At 41.6% G+C, this 21,558-nt stretch overlaps 2 protein-coding genes across 2 annotated transcripts; one reads left to right on the top strand and one right to left on the bottom strand.

Moving 5' to 3' along the window:
- Positions 1–8,594: 8,594 nt before the first annotated feature.
- tmbim4 (transmembrane BAX inhibitor motif containing 4) lies at positions 8,595–18,538 on the bottom strand. Its single transcript, XM_036956674.2, has 8 exons — positions 18,354–18,538; positions 16,908–17,158; positions 16,522–16,630; positions 14,230–14,335; positions 14,000–14,033; positions 13,200–13,317; positions 12,107–12,152; positions 8,595–10,126 (listed from the first exon to the last, which is right to left on the bottom strand). The coding sequence occupies exons 2-8, from the start codon at positions 16,999–17,001 to the stop codon at positions 9,920–9,922; spliced, it is 714 nt and encodes a 237-aa protein (XP_036812569.1). The 5' UTR covers positions 17,002–17,158; positions 18,354–18,538; the 3' UTR covers positions 8,595–9,919.
- Positions 18,522–21,439, top strand: LOC110491889 (beta-2-microglobulin). Its single transcript, XM_021565712.3, has 4 exons — positions 18,522–18,672; positions 19,470–19,742; positions 20,609–20,644; positions 20,766–21,439. Exons 1-3 carry the CDS (start codon positions 18,609–18,611, stop codon positions 20,620–20,622), a joined length of 351 nt encoding a protein of 116 aa, XP_021421387.2. The 5' UTR covers positions 18,522–18,608; the 3' UTR covers positions 20,623–20,644; positions 20,766–21,439.
- Positions 21,440–21,558: the final 119 nt, after the last annotated feature.

Here is a 21,558-nt window from a genome sequence, read left to right as displayed (position 1 = left end):
TTGTTTCACACAGTGAGTTCATGTCACTTATTATGTGTTTTGTTAAACCACATTTTACTCCTGAACTAATTTTATGTTTGCTTAAACAAAGCGGCTGAATACTTATTATATTTTAGTTATGCATTTATTTTTCTTCCGCTTTGACATTGCAGAGTATTTTGTGTAAATTATTGAGGAAAAAAAATGACGAATCCATTTTGAATTCCAATTTGTAAAACAATAAAATGTAAAATAATCCAAAAGGGTCGGAATACTTTTGCAAAACACTGTCGGTGCGTTCACCTGGTCTAGTGGTATAACTGGTTCTATACAGGTGAGTGTTCACCTGGTCTAGTGGTATAACTGGTTCTATACAGGTGAGTGTTCACCTGGTCTAGTGGTATAACTGGTTCTATACAGGTGAGTGTTCACCTGGTCTAGTGGTATAACTGGTTCTATACAGGTGAGTGTTCACCTGGTCTAGTGGTATAACTGGTTCTATACAGGTGAGTGTTCCCCATGGTCTAGTGGTATAACTGGTTCTATACAGGTGAGTGTTCACCTGGTCTAGTGGTATAACTGGTTCTATACAGGTGAGTGTTCACCTGGTCTAGTGGTATAACTGGTTCTATACAGGTGAGTGTTCACCTGGTTTAGTGGTATAACAGGTTCTATACAGGTGAGTGTTCACCTGGTCTAGTGGTATAACTGGTTCTATACAGGTGAGTGTTCACCTGGTCTAGTGGTATAACTGGTTCTGTAGAGGTGAGTGTTCACCTGGTCTAGTGGTATAACTGGTTCTGTAGAGGTGAGTGTTCACCTGGTCTAGTGGTATAACTGGTTCTATACAGGTGAGTGTTCACCTGGTCTAGTGGTATAACTGGTTCAGTATAGGTGAGCGTTCACCTGGTCTAGTGGTATAACTGGTTCTATACAGGTGAGTGTTCACCTGGTCTAGTGGTATAACTGGTTCTATACAGGTGAGTTTTCACCTGGTCTAGTGGTATAACTGGTTCTGTAGAGGTGAGTGTTCACCTGGTCTAGTGGTATAACTGGTTCTGTAGAGGTGAGTGTTCACCTGGTCTAGTGGTATAACTGGTTCAGTAGAGGTGACTGTTCACCTGGTCTAGTGGTATAACTGGTTCAGTATAGGTGAGTGTTCACCTGGTCTAGTGGTATAACTGGTTCTGTAGAGGTGAGTGTTCACCTGGTCTAGTGGTATAACTGGTTCTGTACAGGTGAGTGTTCACCTGGTCTAGTGGTATAACTGGTTCTATACAGGTGAGTGTTCACCTGGTCTAGTGGTATAACTGGTTCTGTAGAGGTGAGTGTTCACCTGGTCTAGTGGTTGGTATAACTGGTTCTATACAGGTGAGTGTTCACCTGGTCAAGTGGTATAACTGGTTCTATACAGGTGAGTGTTCACCTGGTCTAGTGGTATAACTGGTTCTGTAGAGGTCAGTGTTCACCTGGTCTAGTGGTGTAACTGGTTCAGTAGAGGTGACTGTTCACCTGGTCTAGTGGTATAACTGGTTCAGTATAGGTGAGTGTTCACCTGGTCTAGTGGTATAACTGGTTCTGTAGAGGTGAGTGTTCACCTGGTCTAGTGGTATAACTGGTTCTGTACAGGTGAGTGTTCACCTGGTCTAGTGGTATAACTGGTTCTATACAGGTGAGTGTTCACCTGGTCTAGTGGTATAACTGGTTCTGTAGAGGTGAGTGTTCACCTGGTCTAGTGGTTGGTATAACTGGTTCTATACAGGTGAGTGTTCACCTGGTCAAGTGGTATAACTGGTTCTATACAGGTGAGTGTTCACCTGGTCTAGTGGTATAACTGGTTCTGTAGAGGTGAGTGTTCACCTGGTCTAGTGGTATAACTGGTTCTATACAGGTGAGTGTTCACCTGGCCTAGTGGTATAACTGGTTCTATACAGGTGAGTGTTCCCCATGGTCTAGTGGTATAACTGGTTCTATACAGGTGAGTGTTCACCTGGTCTAGTGGTATAACTAGTTCTGTAGAGGTGAGTGTTCACCTGGTCTAGTGGTATAACTGGTTCTGTAGAGGTGAGTGTTCACCTGGTCTAGTGGTATAACTGGTTCTATACAGGTGAGTGTTCACCTGGTCTAGTGGTATAACTGGTTCAGTATAGGTGAGCGTTCACCTGGTCTAGTGGTATAACTGGTTCTATACAGGTGAGTGTTCACCTGGTCTAGTGGTATAACTGGTTCTATACAGGTGAGTTTTCACCTGGTCTAGTGGTATAACTGGTTCTGTAGAGGTGAGTGTTCACCTGGTCTAGTGGTATAACTGGTTCTGTAGAGGTGAGTGTTCACCTGGTCTAGTGGTATAACTGGTTCAGTAGAGGTGACTGTTCACCTGGTCTAGTGGTATAACTGGTTCAGTATAGGTGAGTGTTCACCTGGTCTAGTGGTATAACTGGTTCTGTAGAGGTGAGTGTTCACCTGGTCTAGTGGTATAACTGGTTCTGTACAGGTGAGTGTTCACCTGGTCTAGTGGTATAACTGGTTCTATACAGGTGAGTGTTCACCTGGTCTAGTGGTATAACTGGTTCTGTAGAGGTGAGTGTTCACCTGGTCTAGTGGTTGGTATAACTGGTTCTATACAGGTGAGTGTTCACCTGGTCTAGTGGTATAACTGGTTCTGTAGAGGTCAGTGTTCACCTGGTCTAGTGGTGTAACTGGTTCTATACAGGTGAGTGTTCCCCTGGTCTAGTGGTATAACTGGTTCTATACAGGTGAGTGTTCACCTGGTCTAGTGGTATAACTGGTTCTATACATGTGAGTGTTCACCTGGTCTAGTGGTATAACTGGTTCTATACAGGTGAGTGTTCACCTGGTCTAGTGGTATAACTGGTCCTATACAGGTGAGTGTTCACCTGGTCTAGTGGAATAACTGGTTCTATACAGGTGAGTGTTCACCTGGTCTAGTGGTATAACTGGTTCTATACAGGTGAGTGTTCACCTGGTCTAGTGGTATAACTGGTTCTATACAGGTGAGTGTTCACCTGGTCTAGTGGTATAACTGGTTCTGTAGAGGTGAGTGTTCACCTGGTCTAGTGGTATAACTGGTTCTATACAGGTGAGTGTTCACCTGGTCTAGTGGTATAACTGGTTCTGTAGAGGTGAGTGTTCACCTGGTCTAGTGGTATAACTGGTTCTATACAGGTGAGTGTTCACCTGGTCTAGTGGTATAACTGGTTCTATACAGGTGAGTGTTCACCTGGTCTAGTGGTATAACTGGTTCTATACAGGTGAGTGTTCACCTGGTCTAGTGGTATAACTGGTTCAATACAGGTGAGTGTTCACCTGGTCTAGTGGTATAACTGGTTCTATACAGGTGAGTGTTCACCTGGTCTAGTGGTATAACTGGTTCTGTAGAGGTGAGTGTTCACCTGGTCTAGTGGTATAACTGGTTCTGTACAGGTGAGTGTTCACCTGGTCTAGTGGTATAACTGGTTCTATACAGGTGAGTGTTCACCTGGTCTAGTGGTATAACTGGTTCTGTAGAGGTGAGTGTTCACCTGGTCTAGTGGTTGGTATAACTGGTTCTATACAGGTGAGTGTTCACCTGGTCAAGTGGTATAACTGGTTCTATACAGGTGAGTGTTCACCTGGTCTAGTGGTATAACTGGTTCTGTAGAGGTCAGTGTTCACCTGGTCTAGTGGTGTAACTGGTTCTATACAGGTGAGTGTTCCCCTGGTCTAGTGGTATAACTGGTTCTATACAGGTGAGTGTTCACCTGGTCTAGTGGTATAACTGGTTCTATACATGTGAGTGTTCACCTGGTCTAGTGGTATAACTGGTTCTATACAGGTGAGTGTTCACCTGGTCTAGTGGAATAACTGGTTCTATACAGGTGAGTGTTCACCTGGTCTAGTGGTATAACTGGTTCTATACAGGTGAGTGTTCACCTGGTCTAGTGGTATAACTGGTTCTGTAGAGGTGAGTGTTCACCTGGTCTAGTGGTATAACTGGTTCTATACAGGTGAGTGTTCACCTGGTCTAGTGGTATAACTGGTTCTGTAGAGGTGAGTGTTCACCTGGTCTAGTGGTATAACTGGTTCTATACAGGTGAGTGTTCACCTGGTCTAGTGGTATAACTGGTTCTATACAGGTGAGTGTTCACCTGGTCTAGTGGTATAACTGGTTCTATACAGGTGAGTGTTCACCTGGTCTAGTGGTATAACTGGTTCAATACAGGTGAGTGTTCACCTGGTCTAGTGGTATAACTGGTTCTATACAGGTGAGTGTTCACCTGGTCTAGTGGTATAACTGGTTCTGTAGAGGTGAGTGTTCACCTGGTCTAGTGGTATAACTGGTTCTATACAGGTGAGTGTTCACCTGGTCTAGTGGTATAACTGGTTCTATACAGGTGAGTGTTCACCTGGTCTAGTGGTATAACTGGTTCTATACAGGTGAGTGTTCCCCATGGTCTAGTGGTATAACTGGTTCTATACAGGTGAGTGTTCACCTGGTCTAGTGGTATAACTGGTTCTATACAGGTGAGTGTTCACCTGGTCTAGTGGTATAACTGGTTCTATACAGGTGAGTGTTCACCTGGTTTAGTGGTATAACAGGTTCTATACAGGTGAGTGTTCACCTGGTCTAGTGGTATAACTGGTTCTATACAGGTGAGTGTTCACCTGGTCTAGTGGTATAACTGGTTCTGTAGAGGTGAGTGTTCACCTGGTCTAGTGGTATAACTGGTTCTGTAGAGGTGAGTGTTCACCTGGTCTAGTGGTATAACTGGTTCTATACAGGTGAGTGTTCACCTGGTCTAGTGGTATAACTGGTTCAGTATAGGTGAGCGTTCACCTGGTCTAGTGGTATAACTGGTTCTATACAGGTGAGTGTTCACCTGGTCTAGTGGTATAACTGGTTCTATACAGGTGAGTTTTCACCTGGTCTAGTGGTATAACTGGTTCTGTAGAGGTGAGTGTTCACCTGGTCTAGTGGTATAACTGGTTCTGTAGAGGTGAGTGTTCACCTGGTCTAGTGGTATAACTGGTTCAGTAGAGGTGACTGTTCACCTGGTCTAGTGGTATAACTGGTTCAGTATAGGTGAGTGTTCACCTGGTCTAGTGGTATAACTGGTTCTGTAGAGGTGAGTGTTCACCTGGTCTAGTGGTATAACTGGTTCTGTACAGGTGAGTGTTCACCTGGTCTAGTGGTATAACTGGTTCTATACAGGTGAGTGTTCACCTGGTCTAGTGGTATAACTGGTTCTGTAGAGGTGAGTGTTCACCTGGTCTAGTGGTTGGTATAACTGGTTCTATACAGGTGAGTGTTCACCTGGTCAAGTGGTATAACTGGTTCTATACAGGTGAGTGTTCACCTGGTCTAGTGGTATAACTGGTTCTGTAGAGGTCAGTGTTCACCTGGTCTAGTGGTGTAACTGGTTCAGTAGAGGTGACTGTTCACCTGGTCTAGTGGTATAACTGGTTCAGTATAGGTGAGTGTTCACCTGGTCTAGTGGTATAACTGGTTCTGTAGAGGTGAGTGTTCACCTGGTCTAGTGGTATAACTGGTTCTGTACAGGTGAGTGTTCACCTGGTCTAGTGGTATAACTGGTTCTATACAGGTGAGTGTTCACCTGGTCTAGTGGTATAACTGGTTCTGTAGAGGTGAGTGTTCACCTGGTCTAGTGGTTGGTATAACTGGTTCTATACAGGTGAGTGTTCACCTGGTCAAGTGGTATAACTGGTTCTATACAGGTGAGTGTTCACCTGGTCTAGTGGTATAACTGGTTCTGTAGAGGTGAGTGTTCACCTGGTCTAGTGGTATAACTGGTTCTATACAGGTGAGTGTTCACCTGGCCTAGTGGTATAACTGGTTCTATACAGGTGAGTGTTCCCCATGGTCTAGTGGTATAACTGGTTCTATACAGGTGAGTGTTCACCTGGTCTAGTGGTATAACTAGTTCTGTAGAGGTGAGTGTTCACCTGGTCTAGTGGTATAACTGGTTCTGTAGAGGTGAGTGTTCACCTGGTCTAGTGGTATAACTGGTTCTATACAGGTGAGTGTTCACCTGGTCTAGTGGTATAACTGGTTCAGTATAGGTGAGCGTTCACCTGGTCTAGTGGTATAACTGGTTCTATACAGGTGAGTGTTCACCTGGTCTAGTGGTATAACTGGTTCTATACAGGTGAGTTTTCACCTGGTCTAGTGGTATAACTGGTTCTGTAGAGGTGAGTGTTCACCTGGTCTAGTGGTATAACTGGTTCTGTAGAGGTGAGTGTTCACCTGGTCTAGTGGTATAACTGGTTCAGTAGAGGTGACTGTTCACCTGGTCTAGTGGTATAACTGGTTCAGTATAGGTGAGTGTTCACCTGGTCTAGTGGTATAACTGGTTCTGTAGAGGTGAGTGTTCACCTGGTCTAGTGGTATAACTGGTTCTGTACAGGTGAGTGTTCACCTGGTCTAGTGGTATAACTGGTTCTATACAGGTGAGTGTTCACCTGGTCTAGTGGTATAACTGGTTCTGTAGAGGTGAGTGTTCACCTGGTCTAGTGGTTGGTATAACTGGTTCTATACAGGTGAGTGTTCACCTGGTCAAGTGGTATAACTGGTTCTATACAGGTGAGTGTTCACCTGGTCTAGTGGTATAACTGGTTCTGTAGAGGTCAGTGTTCACCTGGTCTAGTGGTGTAACTGGTTCTATACAGGTGAGTGTTCCCCTGGTCTAGTGGTATAACTGGTTCTATACAGGTGAGTGTTCACCTGGTCTAGTGGTATAACTGGTTCTATACATGTGAGTGTTCACCTGGTCTAGTGGTATAACTGGTTCTATACAGGTGAGTGTTCACCTGGTCTAGTGGTATAACTGGTCCTATACAGGTGAGTGTTCACCTGGTCTAGTGGAATAACTGGTTCTATACAGGTGAGTGTTCACCTGGTCTAGTGGTATAACTGGTTCTATACAGGTGAGTGTTCACCTGGTCTAGTGGTATAACTGGTTCTATACAGGTGAGTGTTCACCTGGTCTAGTGGTATAACTGGTTCTGTAGAGGTGAGTGTTCACCTGGTCTAGTGGTATAACTGGTTCTATACAGGTGAGTGTTCACCTGGTCTAGTGGTATAACTGGTTCTGTAGAGGTGAGTGTTCACCTGGTCTAGTGGTATAACTGGTTCTATACAGGTGAGTGTTCACCTGGTCTAGTGGTATAACTGGTTCTATACAGGTGAGTGTTCACCTGGTCTAGTGGTATAACTGGTTCTATACAGGTGAGTGTTCACCTGGTCTAGTGGTATAACTGGTTCAATACAGGTGAGTGTTCACCTGGTCTAGTGGTATAACTGGTTCTATACAGGTGAGTGTTCACCTGGTCTAGTGGTATAACTGGTTCTGTAGAGGTGAGTGTTCACCTGGTCTAGTGGTATAACTGGTTCTGTACAGGTGAGTGTTCACCTGGTCTAGTGGTATAACTGGTTCTATACAGGTGAGTGTTCACCTGGTCTAGTGGTATAACTGGTTCTGTAGAGGTGAGTGTTCACCTGGTCTAGTGGTTGGTATAACTGGTTCTATACAGGTGAGTGTTCACCTGGTCAAGTGGTATAACTGGTTCTATACAGGTGAGTGTTCACCTGGTCTAGTGGTATAACTGGTTCTGTAGAGGTCAGTGTTCACCTGGTCTAGTGGTGTAACTGGTTCTATACAGGTGAGTGTTCACCTGGTCTAGTGGTATAACTGGTTCTATACAGGTGAGTGTTCACCTGGTCTAGTGGTATAACTGGTTCTATACATGTGAGTGTTCACCTGGTCTAGTGGTATAACTGGTTCTATACAGGTGAGTGTTCACCTGGTCTAGTGGAATAACTGGTTCTATACAGGTGAGTGTTCACCTGGTCTAGTGGTATAACTGGTTCTATATAGGTGAGTGTTCACCTGGTCTAGTGGTATAACTGGTTCTATACAGGTGAGTGTTCACCTGGTCTAGTGGTATAACTGGTTCTGTAGAGGTGAGTGTTCACCTGGTCTAGTGGTATAACTGGTTCTATACAGGTGAGTGTTCACCTGGTCTAGTGGTATAACTGGTTCTGTAGAGGTGAGTGTTCACCTGGTCTAGTGGTATAACTGGTTCTATACAGGTGAGTGTTCACCTGGTCTAGTGGTATAACTGGTTCTATACAGGTGAGTGTTCACCTGGTCTAGTGGTATAACTGGTTCTATACAGGTGAGTGTTCACCTGGTCTAGTGGTATAACTGGTTCAATACAGGTGAGTGTTCACCTGGTCTAGTGGTATAACTGGTTCTATACAGGTGAGTGTTCACCTGGTCTAGTGGTATAACTGGTTCTGTAGAGGTGAGTGTTCACCTGGTCTAGTGGTATAACTGGTTCTATACAGGTGAGTGTTCACCTGGTCTAGTGGTATAACTGGTTCTATACAGGTGAGTGTTCACCTGGTCTAGTGGTATAACTGGTTCTATACAGGTGAGTGTTCACCTGGTCTAGTGGTATAACTGGTTCAATACAGGTGAGTGTTCACCTGGTCTAATGGTATAACTGGATCTATACAGGTGAGTGTTCACCTGGTCTAATGGTATAACTGGTTCTACTGAGTTAGAGGAAGCAGACGTGCCTACATGAAAATCTAAAACACTCCACTTTACAATTTAATCAAGAAATCAAAGCATATACAATTGACGGTTGATTCACAGTTCACCGAATAGATGTGCAACTACTTTACATTCCACGTGACAATTTGTATTGCAACTTGCAGGTTTGTTAATAAATGAATGACTTGAGGAAACAGAATATAGAGCCTAGTAAAATCTCTTCATTAGTATTTACACGATGTCTAATGGAAACCTCTTGGTGTTCAGACCTGTCGTGTTCTTCAGATTCCCTTTCCTGACATCTGATGTGGTAGTGTTCTACTGTACATGGTTCTGCCCACCAGCTAACTGGTTGAACATGTTTCCTGGTCCCAGAGGATCCCTCTGTTTGCTGGCATATCAAATCTCTGTCATCAAATGACCCATAAGGCTTTGGTCAAAAGTAGTGCACTATATAGGGAATAGGGTCCCATTTGGGATGCGGACCCTGGTCAAAAGTAGTGCACTATATAGGGAATAGGGACCCATTTGGGACACGCCCCCTGGTCAAAAGTAGTGCACTATATAGGGAATAGGTTGCTATGTGATACATTTTCTCTGGTGAAGTCAATAGTAGAGAATAGTGTATTTTTATACAACTTTACTGTGACTACTATTCAAGTCTTTCTACAATGATCATGGCCAGTTTATTCAGTATACCAGCAAGCGAGGGGGATGGAAGTTAAAACTAAAGTAGAACGAAGTACTTTCCTAAAAAAATGTGTTCTGCTTTCTTACACCATCACAACCTTCCGTAATCCGTACGCCTGAATATTCAGAAAGGAATCATTCACTGAGCGAGCAACACACAATTAAATATGATTTTTTTTTGTGTTTGTTTTACATTCAGAATAATAAACAGTATGAGAACAAAAACAGCATTAAGTCCAAAACAGCCAGTTCCAAAATGCTTTAAAAAACACAAAATGGCACAGGTTATAATATAATATTATCTCCAGGGGTTAAACTTAAGACGGCGTGGGTTCATGTTTCACAATCACTGGAAGGATCTACAGCAGGGTCGGCTATCAGAGATGGAGGGCAAATCAGTTTTCAATTCATGGGAGGTGAATCGATAAATATCAATTTTCTTTTCTATGAGGATTTTATACATAATTACAAGAAAATGTTACTGAATTGAGAACTGAATCGATCCCAAGTCACCCTGTGAGCCAAGCAGCTGATCACCTAAATCGGGGGCAGAGTCCCAAACCACACACTATTCCCTTTACGGTGCACTACGTTCATACAGGGCCCTGGTCAAAACGTAGTGCACTAAATTAGGTAATAGTGTGTAGTGTACTAAATTAGGGAATAGAAGGTCAGTTTTTCTTCATGGAGTCCAGCATGCGGAGGATGTGCAGGAAGAGGTTAACGATGTCCAGGTACAGGTTAATGGAGGCCAGGACGTGCTCCTCAGGGGACAGCTGGTGCATCAGGAGGTGGGTGTCGTAGATGATGAAGCCACAGAACAACAGAGCTCCCGCACCAGCAAACAACAGCTCCACTGTGTCGTTCTGGAAGAAGAGCTGGGGGGGGGGGGGGGGGGAAGAGGAGAGGAGAGAGATGAGACTCAGATTAAACTGTGGATAGACGGGTGGATTAAGGATGTCTGAATGGACGGATGATAGATGGATGATTGACTGGATAGATTAAGGATGTCTGAATGGACAGATGATAGATGGATTGACTGACTGATAGATTAAGGATGTCTGAATGGACGGATGATAGATGGATGACTGACAGATAGATTAAGGATGTCTGAATGGACGGATGATAGATGGATGACGGACTGACAAGGCGTTAATGAGGAATGACTACATAGAAGAAAAATAATGGATGTTGAAAAGAATGGTAATGACCTACCTCTACCATAGTAACCACTACCAGAAACCACCTCTACTGTAGTAACCACTACCTGAAACCACCTCTACTGTAGTAACCACTACCTGACACCACCTCTACTGTAGTAACCACTACCTGAAACCACCTCTACCATAGTAACCACTACCAGAAACCACCTCTACCATAGTAACCACTACCAGAAACCACCTCTACTGTAGTAACCACTACCAGAAACCACCTCTACCGTAGTAACCACTACCAGAAACCACCTCTACTGTAGTAACCACCTCTACTGTAGTAACCACTACCTGAAACCACCTCTACTGTAGTAACCACCTCTACTGTAGTAACCACTACCTGAAACCACCTCTACTGTAGTAACCACTACCTGAAACCACCTCTACTGTAGTAACCACTACCTGAAACCACCTCTACTGTAGTAACCACTACCTGAAACCACCTCTACTGTAGTAACCACCTCTACTGTAGTAACCACTACCTGAAACCACCTCTACTGTAGTAACCACTACCTGAAACCACCTCTACTGTAGTAACCACTACCTGAAACCACCTCTACTGTAGTAACCACTACCTGAAACCACCTCTACTGTAGTAACCACTACCTGAAACCACCTCTACTGTAGTAACCACTACCTGAAACCACCTCTACCGTAGTAACCACTACCTGAAACCACCTCTACTGTAGTAACCACTACCTGAAACCACCTCTACTGTAGTAACCACTACCAGAAACCACCTCTACCATAGTAACCACTACCAGAAACCACCTCTACTGTAGTAAACACTACCAGAAACCACCTCTACCGTAGTAACCACTACCAGAAACCACCTCTACTGTAGTAACCACCTCTACTGTAGTAACCACTACCTGAAACCACCTCTACTGTAGTAACCACCTCTACTGTAGTAACCACTACCTGAAACCACCTCTACTGTAGTAACCACTACCTGAAACCACCTCTACTGTAGTAACCACTACCTGAAACCACCTCTACTGTAGTAACCACTACCTGAAACCACCTCTACTGTAGTAACCACCTCTACTGTAGTAACCACTACCTGAAACCACCTCTACTGTAGTAACCACTACCTGAAACCACCTCTACTGTAGTAACCACTACCTGAAACCACCTCTACTGTAGTAACCACTACCTGAAACCACCTCTACTGTAGTAACCACTACCTGAAACCACCTCTACTGTAGTAACCACTACCTGAAACCACCTCTACCGTAGTAACCACTACCTGAAACCACCTCTACTGTAGTAACCACTACCTGAAACCACCTCTACTGTAGTAACCACTACCAGAAACCACCTCTACTGCAGTAACCACTACCAGAAACCACCTCTACTGTAGTAACCACTACCTGAAACCACCTCTACTGTAGTAACCACTACCTGAAACCACCTCTACTGCAGTAACCACTACCTGAAACCACCTCTACTGTAGTAACCACTACCTGAAACCACCTCTACTGCAGTAACCACTACCAGAAACCACCTCTACTGTAGTAACCACTACCTGAAACCACCTCTACTGTAGTAACCACTACCAGAAACCACCTCTACTGTAGTAACCACTACCTGAAGGAAAACAGAATTTTAACAGTAAACAGAAACTGTAAAAAGGACGAAACTCACCTTCATGAAACCAGCGATGATCAGGATCCACAGGCCGGAGAACAGTCTGGAACACAGTGAAGATTCAGATTCTGTCCCTAGCGTTCAACCAGCAGGTACCCTAATACACTCTGTCTGTAGTTGACAACCATACAGTTGTGGGTGAAGCTTTATCAAGGAGGGGTGTTAGTGGCTCCTGTGGACGTTGTCATCAAGACAGCACTAACAAAGCTGAGACCATGCTTGGTGTTTAGAAATAACCTCTAAAAACACATTGGTACTATATCTGTAGCAGCTATAATAAATAGGTAATATATCTGTAGCAGCTATAATAAATAGGTAATATATCTGTATCAGTGTAGCAGCTATAATAAATAGGTAATATATCTGTAACAGCTATAATAAATAGGTAATATATCTGTAAAAGCTATAATAAATAGGTAATATATCTGTAACAGCTATAATAAATAGGTAATATATCTGTAACAGCTATAATAAATAGGTAATATATCTGTAACAGCTATAATAAATAGGTAATATATCTGTAACAGCTATAATAAATAGGTAATATATCTGTAACAGCTATAATAAATAGGTAATATATCTGTAACAGCTATAATAAATAGGTAATATATCTGTAACAGTGTAGCAGCTATAATAAATAGGTAATATATCTGTAACAGTGTAACAGCTATAATAAATAGGTAATATATCTGTAACAGCTATAATAAATAGGTAATATATCTGTAACAGTGTAGCAGCTATAATAAATAGGTAATATATCTGTAACAGCTATAATAAATAGGTAATATATCTGTAACAGCTATAATAAATAGGTAATATATCTGTAACAGCTATAATAAATAGGTAATATATCTGTAACAGCTATAATAAATAGGTAATATATCTGTAACAGCTATAATAAATAGGTAATATATCTGTAACAGTGTAACAGCTATAATAAATAGGTAATATATCTGTAACAGCTATTATAAATAGGTAATATATCTGATATATATGTGACCCTATTCCCTACATAGTGCACCACTGTTGAAAAAGAGGGTGTTAATTTCAGACACAGCCGTGTCTATGAGAGGAGTTTAAGGCCTCTTACCCAGCTCCCAGTTTACTGAAGTCTCTCTTAGACTGGAAGGTGTAGGCAGTCAGCCCAAGGAACACAGCTGCTGTGAGGAAGAAGGCCTGGAGCACGATGGAATACTCATAGAAGGTCACTACAGAGACAACAACACAAACACATGCCTGATTCACAATGTATAGGAGGGAACAAACAACGAGGACTGCGTCTGAAATTGAAACGTATTTCCTATAAAGGGCACTAATTAGTGCACCCTATTCCCTATAAAGGGCACTAATTAGTGCACCCCATTCCCTATAAAGGGCACTAATTAGTGCACCCTATTCCCTATAAAGGGCACTAATTAGTGCACCCTATTCCCTATAAAGGGCACTAATTAGTGCACCCTATTCCCTATAAAGGGCACTAATTAGTGCACCCTATTCCCTATAAAGGGCACTAATTAGTGCACCCTATTCCCTATAAAGGGCACTAATTAGTGCACCTTATTCTCTATAAAGGGCACTAATTAGTGCACCTTATTCCCTATATAGTGAATAGGATGCCATGTCGGATGCAGGCAGGGAGTGAAGCCTGTGGTGTTGCTATGGAAACACAGTAAGGGGGGGGGGTTGATATTTCCTGAGGGGAATAATAAACTATGAATAATCATATTACTAATGAGGTCACAGGTGTCTCACAGTAGATGAACTAATTGATTATTTATTGAGACGTGAATATAATTTATAATTTATATAGAAGCGGTGGATATTTTGAACTAAAAAGATAAGAAAACTTCTCAACAGATGAATCAACATCAAGCAAAAGGCAGAACTCACCTGCGGTAGCAACAGACACCGACTCCAACAGAGTCTGAAAGAGAGAAAGAAAACCATGTTAAGCTTAAACAAATTCATTACATCGTGGCACTACTTTTAACCAGGGCCACTATTCCCTATATAGTGCACTACTTTCGACCAGAACCCTATGGGCCCTGGATCAAAAGTAGTGCACTATGTAGGGAATAGGGTGCCATTTTGGGACATAATTTGTGCAAACCAGAACTTACGAATGCGGCAAGCAGGTACAGGTTAATGGGGTGTTGATGTCTGTAGAAGGCCAGGGCAATGATCAACACCAGGGAGCCAATGGCTGACACCAACACAACCGCTGGACTGGAGGGGGTACAGAACCAATGAGAGAGTCAGAACCAAGCCAACCAGGAAGCGTGTTGGGACAGAGTATACTATTGCACATCTGGTAGGACTCTTGTCCCTTGCATACTCCATTGAAAGTCCCATGAGGAGTTGACAACACGGCAGAAACAGACTGACACCCAGGCTGGAGAGATTTGTATAATAGTCATTTGATGTCATCGGGTAGCCAAAATACAAGTCTCCTTACAGTATATACATACATGCACAATGCTGGTGTATAGGGCTATTTGGGGGGGTGGAGGATTGGCGTACATTCACCCCCCCCCCATAATAATTAATGTATGCCTATTTTAACGTTTTTTTTGGCGTTATTTATTTTTATGACGGTTTTCATCCATTACCGTTACATCCCTAGTGGAGTACGCGTTCAACATCCTGAATTTACTAATATCTATCATACCAATATCATTACCGTTACATCCCTAGTGGAGTACGCGTTCAACTATCTGAATGTACTAATATCTATCATACCAATATCATTACCCAGGTGGGTATCATTTACTAATATCTATCATACCAATATCATTACCCACGTGGGTATCATTTACTAATATCTATCATACCAATATCATTACCCAGGTGGGTATCATTTACTAATATCTATCATACCAATATCATTACCCAGGTGGGTATCATTTACTAATATCTATCATACCAATATCATTACCCAGGTGGGTATCATTTACTAATATCTATCATACCAATATCATTACCCAGGTGGGTATCATTTACTAATATCTATCATACCAATATCATTACCCAGGTGGGTATCATTTACTAATATCTATCATACCAATATCATTACCCAGGTGGGTATCATTTACTAATATCTATCATACCAATATCATTACCCAGGTGGGTATCATTTACTAATATCTATCATACCAATATCATTACCCAGGTGGGTATCATTTACTAATATCTATCATACCAATATCATTACCCAGGTGGGTATCATTTACTAATATCTATCATACCAATATCATTACCCAGGTGGGTATCATTTACTAATATCTATCATACCAATATCATTACCCAGGTGGGTATCATTTACTAATATCTATCATACCAATATCATTACCCAGGTGGGTATCATTTACTAATATCTATCATACCAATATCATTACCCACGTGGGTATCATTTACTAATATCTATCATACCAATATCATTACCCAGGTGGGTATCATTTACTAATATCTATCATACCAATATCATTACCGTTACATCCCTAGTTCAACTATCTGAATTTACTAATATCTATCATACCAATATCATTACCCAGGTGGGTATCATTTACTAATATCTATCATACCAATATCATTACCCAGGTGGGTATCATTTACTAATATCTATCATACCAATATCATTACCCAGGTGGGTATCATTTACTAATATCTATCATACCAATATCATTACCCAGGTGGGTATCATTTACTAATATCTATCATACCAATATCATTACCCAGGTGGGTATCATTTACTAATATCTATCATACCAATATCATTACCCAGGTGGGTATCATTTACTAATATCTATCATACCAATATCATTACCCAGGTGGGTATCATTTACTAATATCTATCATACCAATATCATTACCCAGGTGGGTATCATTTACTGATATCTATCATACCAATACCATTACCCAGGTGGGTATCATTTACTAATATCTATCATACCAATATCATCACCCAGGTAATAATTTGTGTTATGTTCCAACAGGAATCTGATCCAAAAACTTTGTAAAGTACAAGGATGCCAAACAAACAACGCACACAAAGTAGCATGATCAATTCCCCTAGCTAACTAGTTGCCGACTAGGCATCAACTCACCACGTAGCTTATTCTTAATGTTTGTCCGTAGGCTACCAGAGAGAGGACAGATATTTTTTCGGAAATAAACGTGGCGAGTGAAAAACTTAATGAAATAGCCCACCCTTTCTACCCGGTATCTTATTATGCCGCTATTCAACTTTCTATGTGTTGTTTGTTGGCAGCCTTGTTATTTACGACGTTTTTTTTGGAACAGATTCCTGTTGGAACGTTCCACAAATTATACCCACCCTTCATTACCCTTCTACCACAGTGTTTCCCAGATATGCCCATTGAATTACGCAGGCCTACTAATAGTTCACAATTGACCTTGAATGGACAAAGTCCTTGATGGTGTCACAGTACATGAAGAGAGCAGAGGTAGCCGTGGTCAGGATGATCTGAAGAGAAAGGATGGTGTATACCTTGCGCAGGAAATCTTTTCCGGGGAGAGAGAGAGAGAGAGAGAGAATAAATAGATAAGACAGCTAAGTTGGCTTATTGAAATCATGATTTATTTAGTTCAATTCTATAGCAGCAGATGTATTTTATTCTGTCATTTAGTTAGTTGCCACCACGATAAATGTCACATCGTTTATTTCATTTGGCAAGGTATGATCTAGACATATTGAAAAGATTGCTAGTTAGCTTGCTAGTTAGCAACCATCATCAGCTAGGCTAGCTAGGTAAATAGACTACAACGGGTCTTCTCTTACCCATCCGGATTTGCACACTCGCTGTCGCAACATTTGTTCCATAGTTGAAATCATCTTCAATTGAAGACCTAGGGTATTTTTCAGGTGTAGTCATCTTGATCCAGCTTTAATTCAGACTAAAATACTGCCTTGATGTTTTCTGTTTTGGGGCCCTTGCACAGCTGTTCCGGTTGACGTGCGTCAGTTCACTCCACTTCCGGGTTGGTTTGTAAACGTTCGTCATGTGACATGGCTCGTGATTTCTGTGAAACCTGCAATAGCGTAACACACCACTAACTGTTGATAAAGGGTCTTTTTTTTCAGGGAACTATTAAAGCGGTTGAGTAGACAATGCTCAACTTTATGCTAAAACTCAAAACAAAAACCCTAATTAAAAGAGGTATGTGTATTGTGGCCTAGGGTGGTCTAGTGGTCTATGCCGCACGTCTACGGTGTCGGCCTGGGTTCAAATCCGGCGTGCTACCTGATATAAACTATCTTTCCCCACTGTCATCCTCCCTCTGTTCAATCAAATCTGAAAATAGCATATAAATACACATATTTTTAAAGAGATACATGCATTGTACTATTGTATTAAGTAATGGTGTGTAACCATTCTAGCAACTTTTCACTCTAATTACTCATATATTTGTGGTCCCGAGTGGCGCAGCAGTCTTAATGCACTGCATCTCAATGCAAGAGGCGTCACTACAGTCCCTGGTTCGATTCGAGGCTGTATCACATCCCATAGGGCTGCGCACAATTGACCCAGCGTCGTCCGGGTTTGGCCGGGGTAGGCCATCATTGTAAATAATAATTTGTTCTTAACTGACTTGCCTAGTTAAATAAAAGTTAAATAAATACAAATACAATTAGATCAATGGAGATACAAAATATTGAAATGGCCAAACAACTATTTATTCTATTCTATATGTTTTTATTCTCAAAATGGATGCAAAGGTGAAATAACATGATCAAATTTATTTATATAGCCTATAGCTATTTATATTTTTTTTTTAACCTTTATTTAACTAGGCAAGTCAGTTAAGAACAAATTCTTATTTTCAATGACGGCCTAGGAACAGTGGGTTAACTGCCTAGTTCAGGGGCAGAACGACAGTCAGCTCGGGGATTTGAACTTGCAACCTTCCAGTTGCCCAACGTTCTAACCACTAGGCTACCCTGCCGCCTCAAAGTGCTGTACAGAAACCCAGCCTAAAACCCCAAACAGCAAGCAATGCAGGTGTAGAAGCACGGTGGCTAGGAAAAACTCCCTAGAAAGGCCAAAACCTAGGAAGAAACCTAGAGAGGAACCAGGCTATGTGGGGTGGCCAGTCCTCTTCTGGCTGTACCGGGTGGAGATTATAACAGAACATGGCCAAGATGTTCAAATGTTCATAAATGACCAGCATGGTCAAATAATAATATCTCATGACATACATCGAAATTGCTATTATGGTAACTCACCTGGATGTCAGGTTATTTCCAGACTATAGCCCTCCCCAATAAACTATTTAACCTGTGCGGCTTTCTTTAGCCTGACAACAGAAATCTACCATTTTTGATTGGCTTTTAAAAATAGAGAGGAGGCGGTCCTGGAGCGCATTTATATGACTGTCTGCCTTACTTTCAGTTAGGTTATTTCCACAGCCAGGCACAGGCAGACGGATCTTTCCATTCTCTATTTTATTTGAGTACGAATAATTCCGAATTACACCAAATATGAAGTCTATTCTGTCAATCGTTGTACTTGGGCTCATTTACAGCGCTGTGGAGGCCAAAGAATGTAAGTATCTTGTTTTATAAAGTCAACGCAACGTTTGGAAATGCACGTCTTTATCGATTTCTTACCATCAGTTTGTTTGTACGCTGTTTATATTTTATTTTTACGTTTTTTTACTAGGATATTTATTTAAATACCAAACGTATAACTTTTCTGTCGTTTTTTGGGGGGTTTGTTTATTAAACACTGTTTCTTGTCAAACCTACATTGTCATGTCATGTGGGAGGAAGGACACCACAACCTCGAGCCCTAGCTAAATAATTTGCATGAACCTTTTGCCATTTTTTTTGCTAGATAATCATTATTTCTACGTCCTAATCATTGATTTTTAATCCTCAACTAATTCGCTGGCATGCCTGTACATTTTTGTGAGAAGTGTGATGTCACCTAATGTAAAGTTAATGTAATGTAAACCTAATGTAAGGTTTTTAACCTGATCAAAAATGTAACGTTAAGTGATTGTTTCAGTGGATAGGTAATATTATAGCCTACCTGGTACAGGCCGACAATGACATGACGCCACATTTTGTTATGGCTGGTAATCCCCTCCAGATGTTACTTTCACTTTTAATGAAATGGCTGCTGTCTTTGGCCATAATAAATGTCTGATAACTCACAGACCTTTGTCCCTAAGTGTACTTTACTTTTAAATAACTTTGTTAAAATATATAGCCTACCTGTGTGAAATGTAAAGGACTATATTTATGTATTCCAATACCTGCAAATGGAATAATAACACTTTTAAAACTAATGAAAACCTATGAATCTCCCTATGGCGTTTCCTTTCGTATTTCTACCAGCTCCCCCCAAGGTGCAGGTGTACAGCCGTAACCCTGGCAACTTTGGCGATAAGAACACCCTGATCTGTCACGTGAGTGGCTTCCACCCCCCTGACATCAGCATCCAGCTCCTGAAGAACGGCGTGGAGATCCCCGACGCCAAGCAGACAGACCTGGCCTTCGAACAGGGATGGCAGTTCCACCTCACCAAGAGTGTTGGATTCACACCAGCCAGCGGAGAGGAGTACACCTGCAGAGTCCGCCACCTGAAGAACCTGAAGACCTACACCTGGGGTGAGTTACTAGTGTAGTTAGAGGAGTACACCTGGGGTGAGTTACTAGTGTAGTTAGAGGAGTACACCTGGGGTGAGTTACTAGTGTAGTTAGAGGAGTACACCTGGGGTGAGTTACTAGTGTAGTTAGAGGAGTACACCTGGGGTGAGTTACTAGTGTAGTTAGAGGAGTACACCTGGGGTGAGTTACTAGTGTAGTTAGAGGAGGACACCTGGGGTGAGTTACTAGTGTAGTTAGATGAGGACACCTGGGGTGAGTTACTAGTGTAGTTAGAGGAGTACACCTGGGGTGAGTTACTAGTGTAGTTAGAGGAGGACACCTGGGGTGAGTTACTGGTGTAGTTAGAGGAGGACACCTGGGGTGAGTTACTAGTGTAGTTAGAGGAGTACACCTGGGGTGAGTTGCTAGTATAGTTAGTAGTTAGAGGAGTACACCTGGGGTGAGTTACTAGTGTAGTTAGAGGAGTACACCTTGGGTGAGTTACTAGTATTGTTAGTAGTTAGTGGAGGACACCTGGGGTGAGTTACTAGTGTAGTTAGAGGAGTACACCTGGGTGTGAGTTACTAGTTTAGTTAGTAGTTAGAGGAGTACACCTGGGGTGAGTTACTGATTTAGTTAGTAGTTAGAGGAGTACACCTGACTGGCCTATCCTCTCACATCTCTACAAGTGTCTAGGGAGAAAGTACAGGGCTTTTTTTCTGGACAGGGCCCTGGAGAGCTAGGTTCATTATGTGGTCATTGATTTAGATACCAATTGAAGAGCCATTAGTTACAGTAAGAGACTGATTTCGTGTAGACATGTAGTTTGTGGAAGTCTGTAAAACAATAACAATGCTGTCTGTGTTGTTGTTGTTGTTTTTCTCCAGAGGCAGATATGTAAGGATCTGGAGCAGGACATAATGGTAGGTATTCAGATTAATTAATTTATATTTATTTGTTAAAACTGTCTCTAATTACATGAACTGTAGCTAACTAGATTAAATCAGAAATAAAACTCATATCTTTACCCTTCTTTTTTAACAGGTGGCCAGTCCATCTGTGGTTGTCCAATCCGTGCCAGCCTTTATCTAGAGCAGAGATGACAAACCTGGGGCTTTTGTTTTCATTTTTTGGTACCACTTTGTGCGATGGTGCCAGTTTCAAGGGTTTTTGAATTGACAATCATTACTAAAACACTTACACACAAAATTGTAACGATTTTTTTTTGGGGGGGCAAGCTATTTTTAATTGACAAATGGCACAGCTTCTGATGAACATTCTCAATCAAAGTCACTTCTTTCAAAGCAATAAAGGCTTTTATCAAGTATTTGATTTTTAGATAAAAATAAAAACTTAAATTTCCTTGAAATTGGTACCATTTAGATTTGAAAACTTTTTTCTCATAAATAACCAATAAATAAATAAACAAACTCCATAACTTGCTCTATTTGACTGTGGTTTTAGCTATAAGCAACAGTGTAATGTAAAGAATTATATTTGATCCGCATTTTATTTTTTTTAAAAGCCCAAATTATTTTCGAGGAAGCCCCATGTGATATGTATTTGTGTGAGCTGTAAATATCAACGTTCATTTTGGTTCGAAGTCATTTATCGATATAACATCTCATCTTCTGTCTATCCTTCGAACATTCCTGTAAATTACCAATTGTCAACAGTAATAAATGGGGGGTTTTTTTACAGGCACATTTTGCCAAGTAGAGAACTGTATTTTCATTACTTAAAAAAAAAGATATATGTTCTGTCTTTCGGTGTATTATACAACACTTTTCTGTTCAGTTTGATTAAAAAAATAAATGGTAAACTATTGACATTTTAC

The sequence above is a fragment of the Oncorhynchus mykiss genome, chromosome 15 (genome assembly GCF_057628025.1).
Source record: "Oncorhynchus mykiss isolate SJ-2025 chromosome 15, ASM5762802v1, whole genome shotgun sequence".
Lineage (NCBI taxonomy): Eukaryota > Metazoa > Chordata > Actinopteri > Salmoniformes > Salmonidae > Oncorhynchus > Oncorhynchus mykiss.
This window is presented reverse-complemented; position numbering and strand designations above follow the sequence as displayed.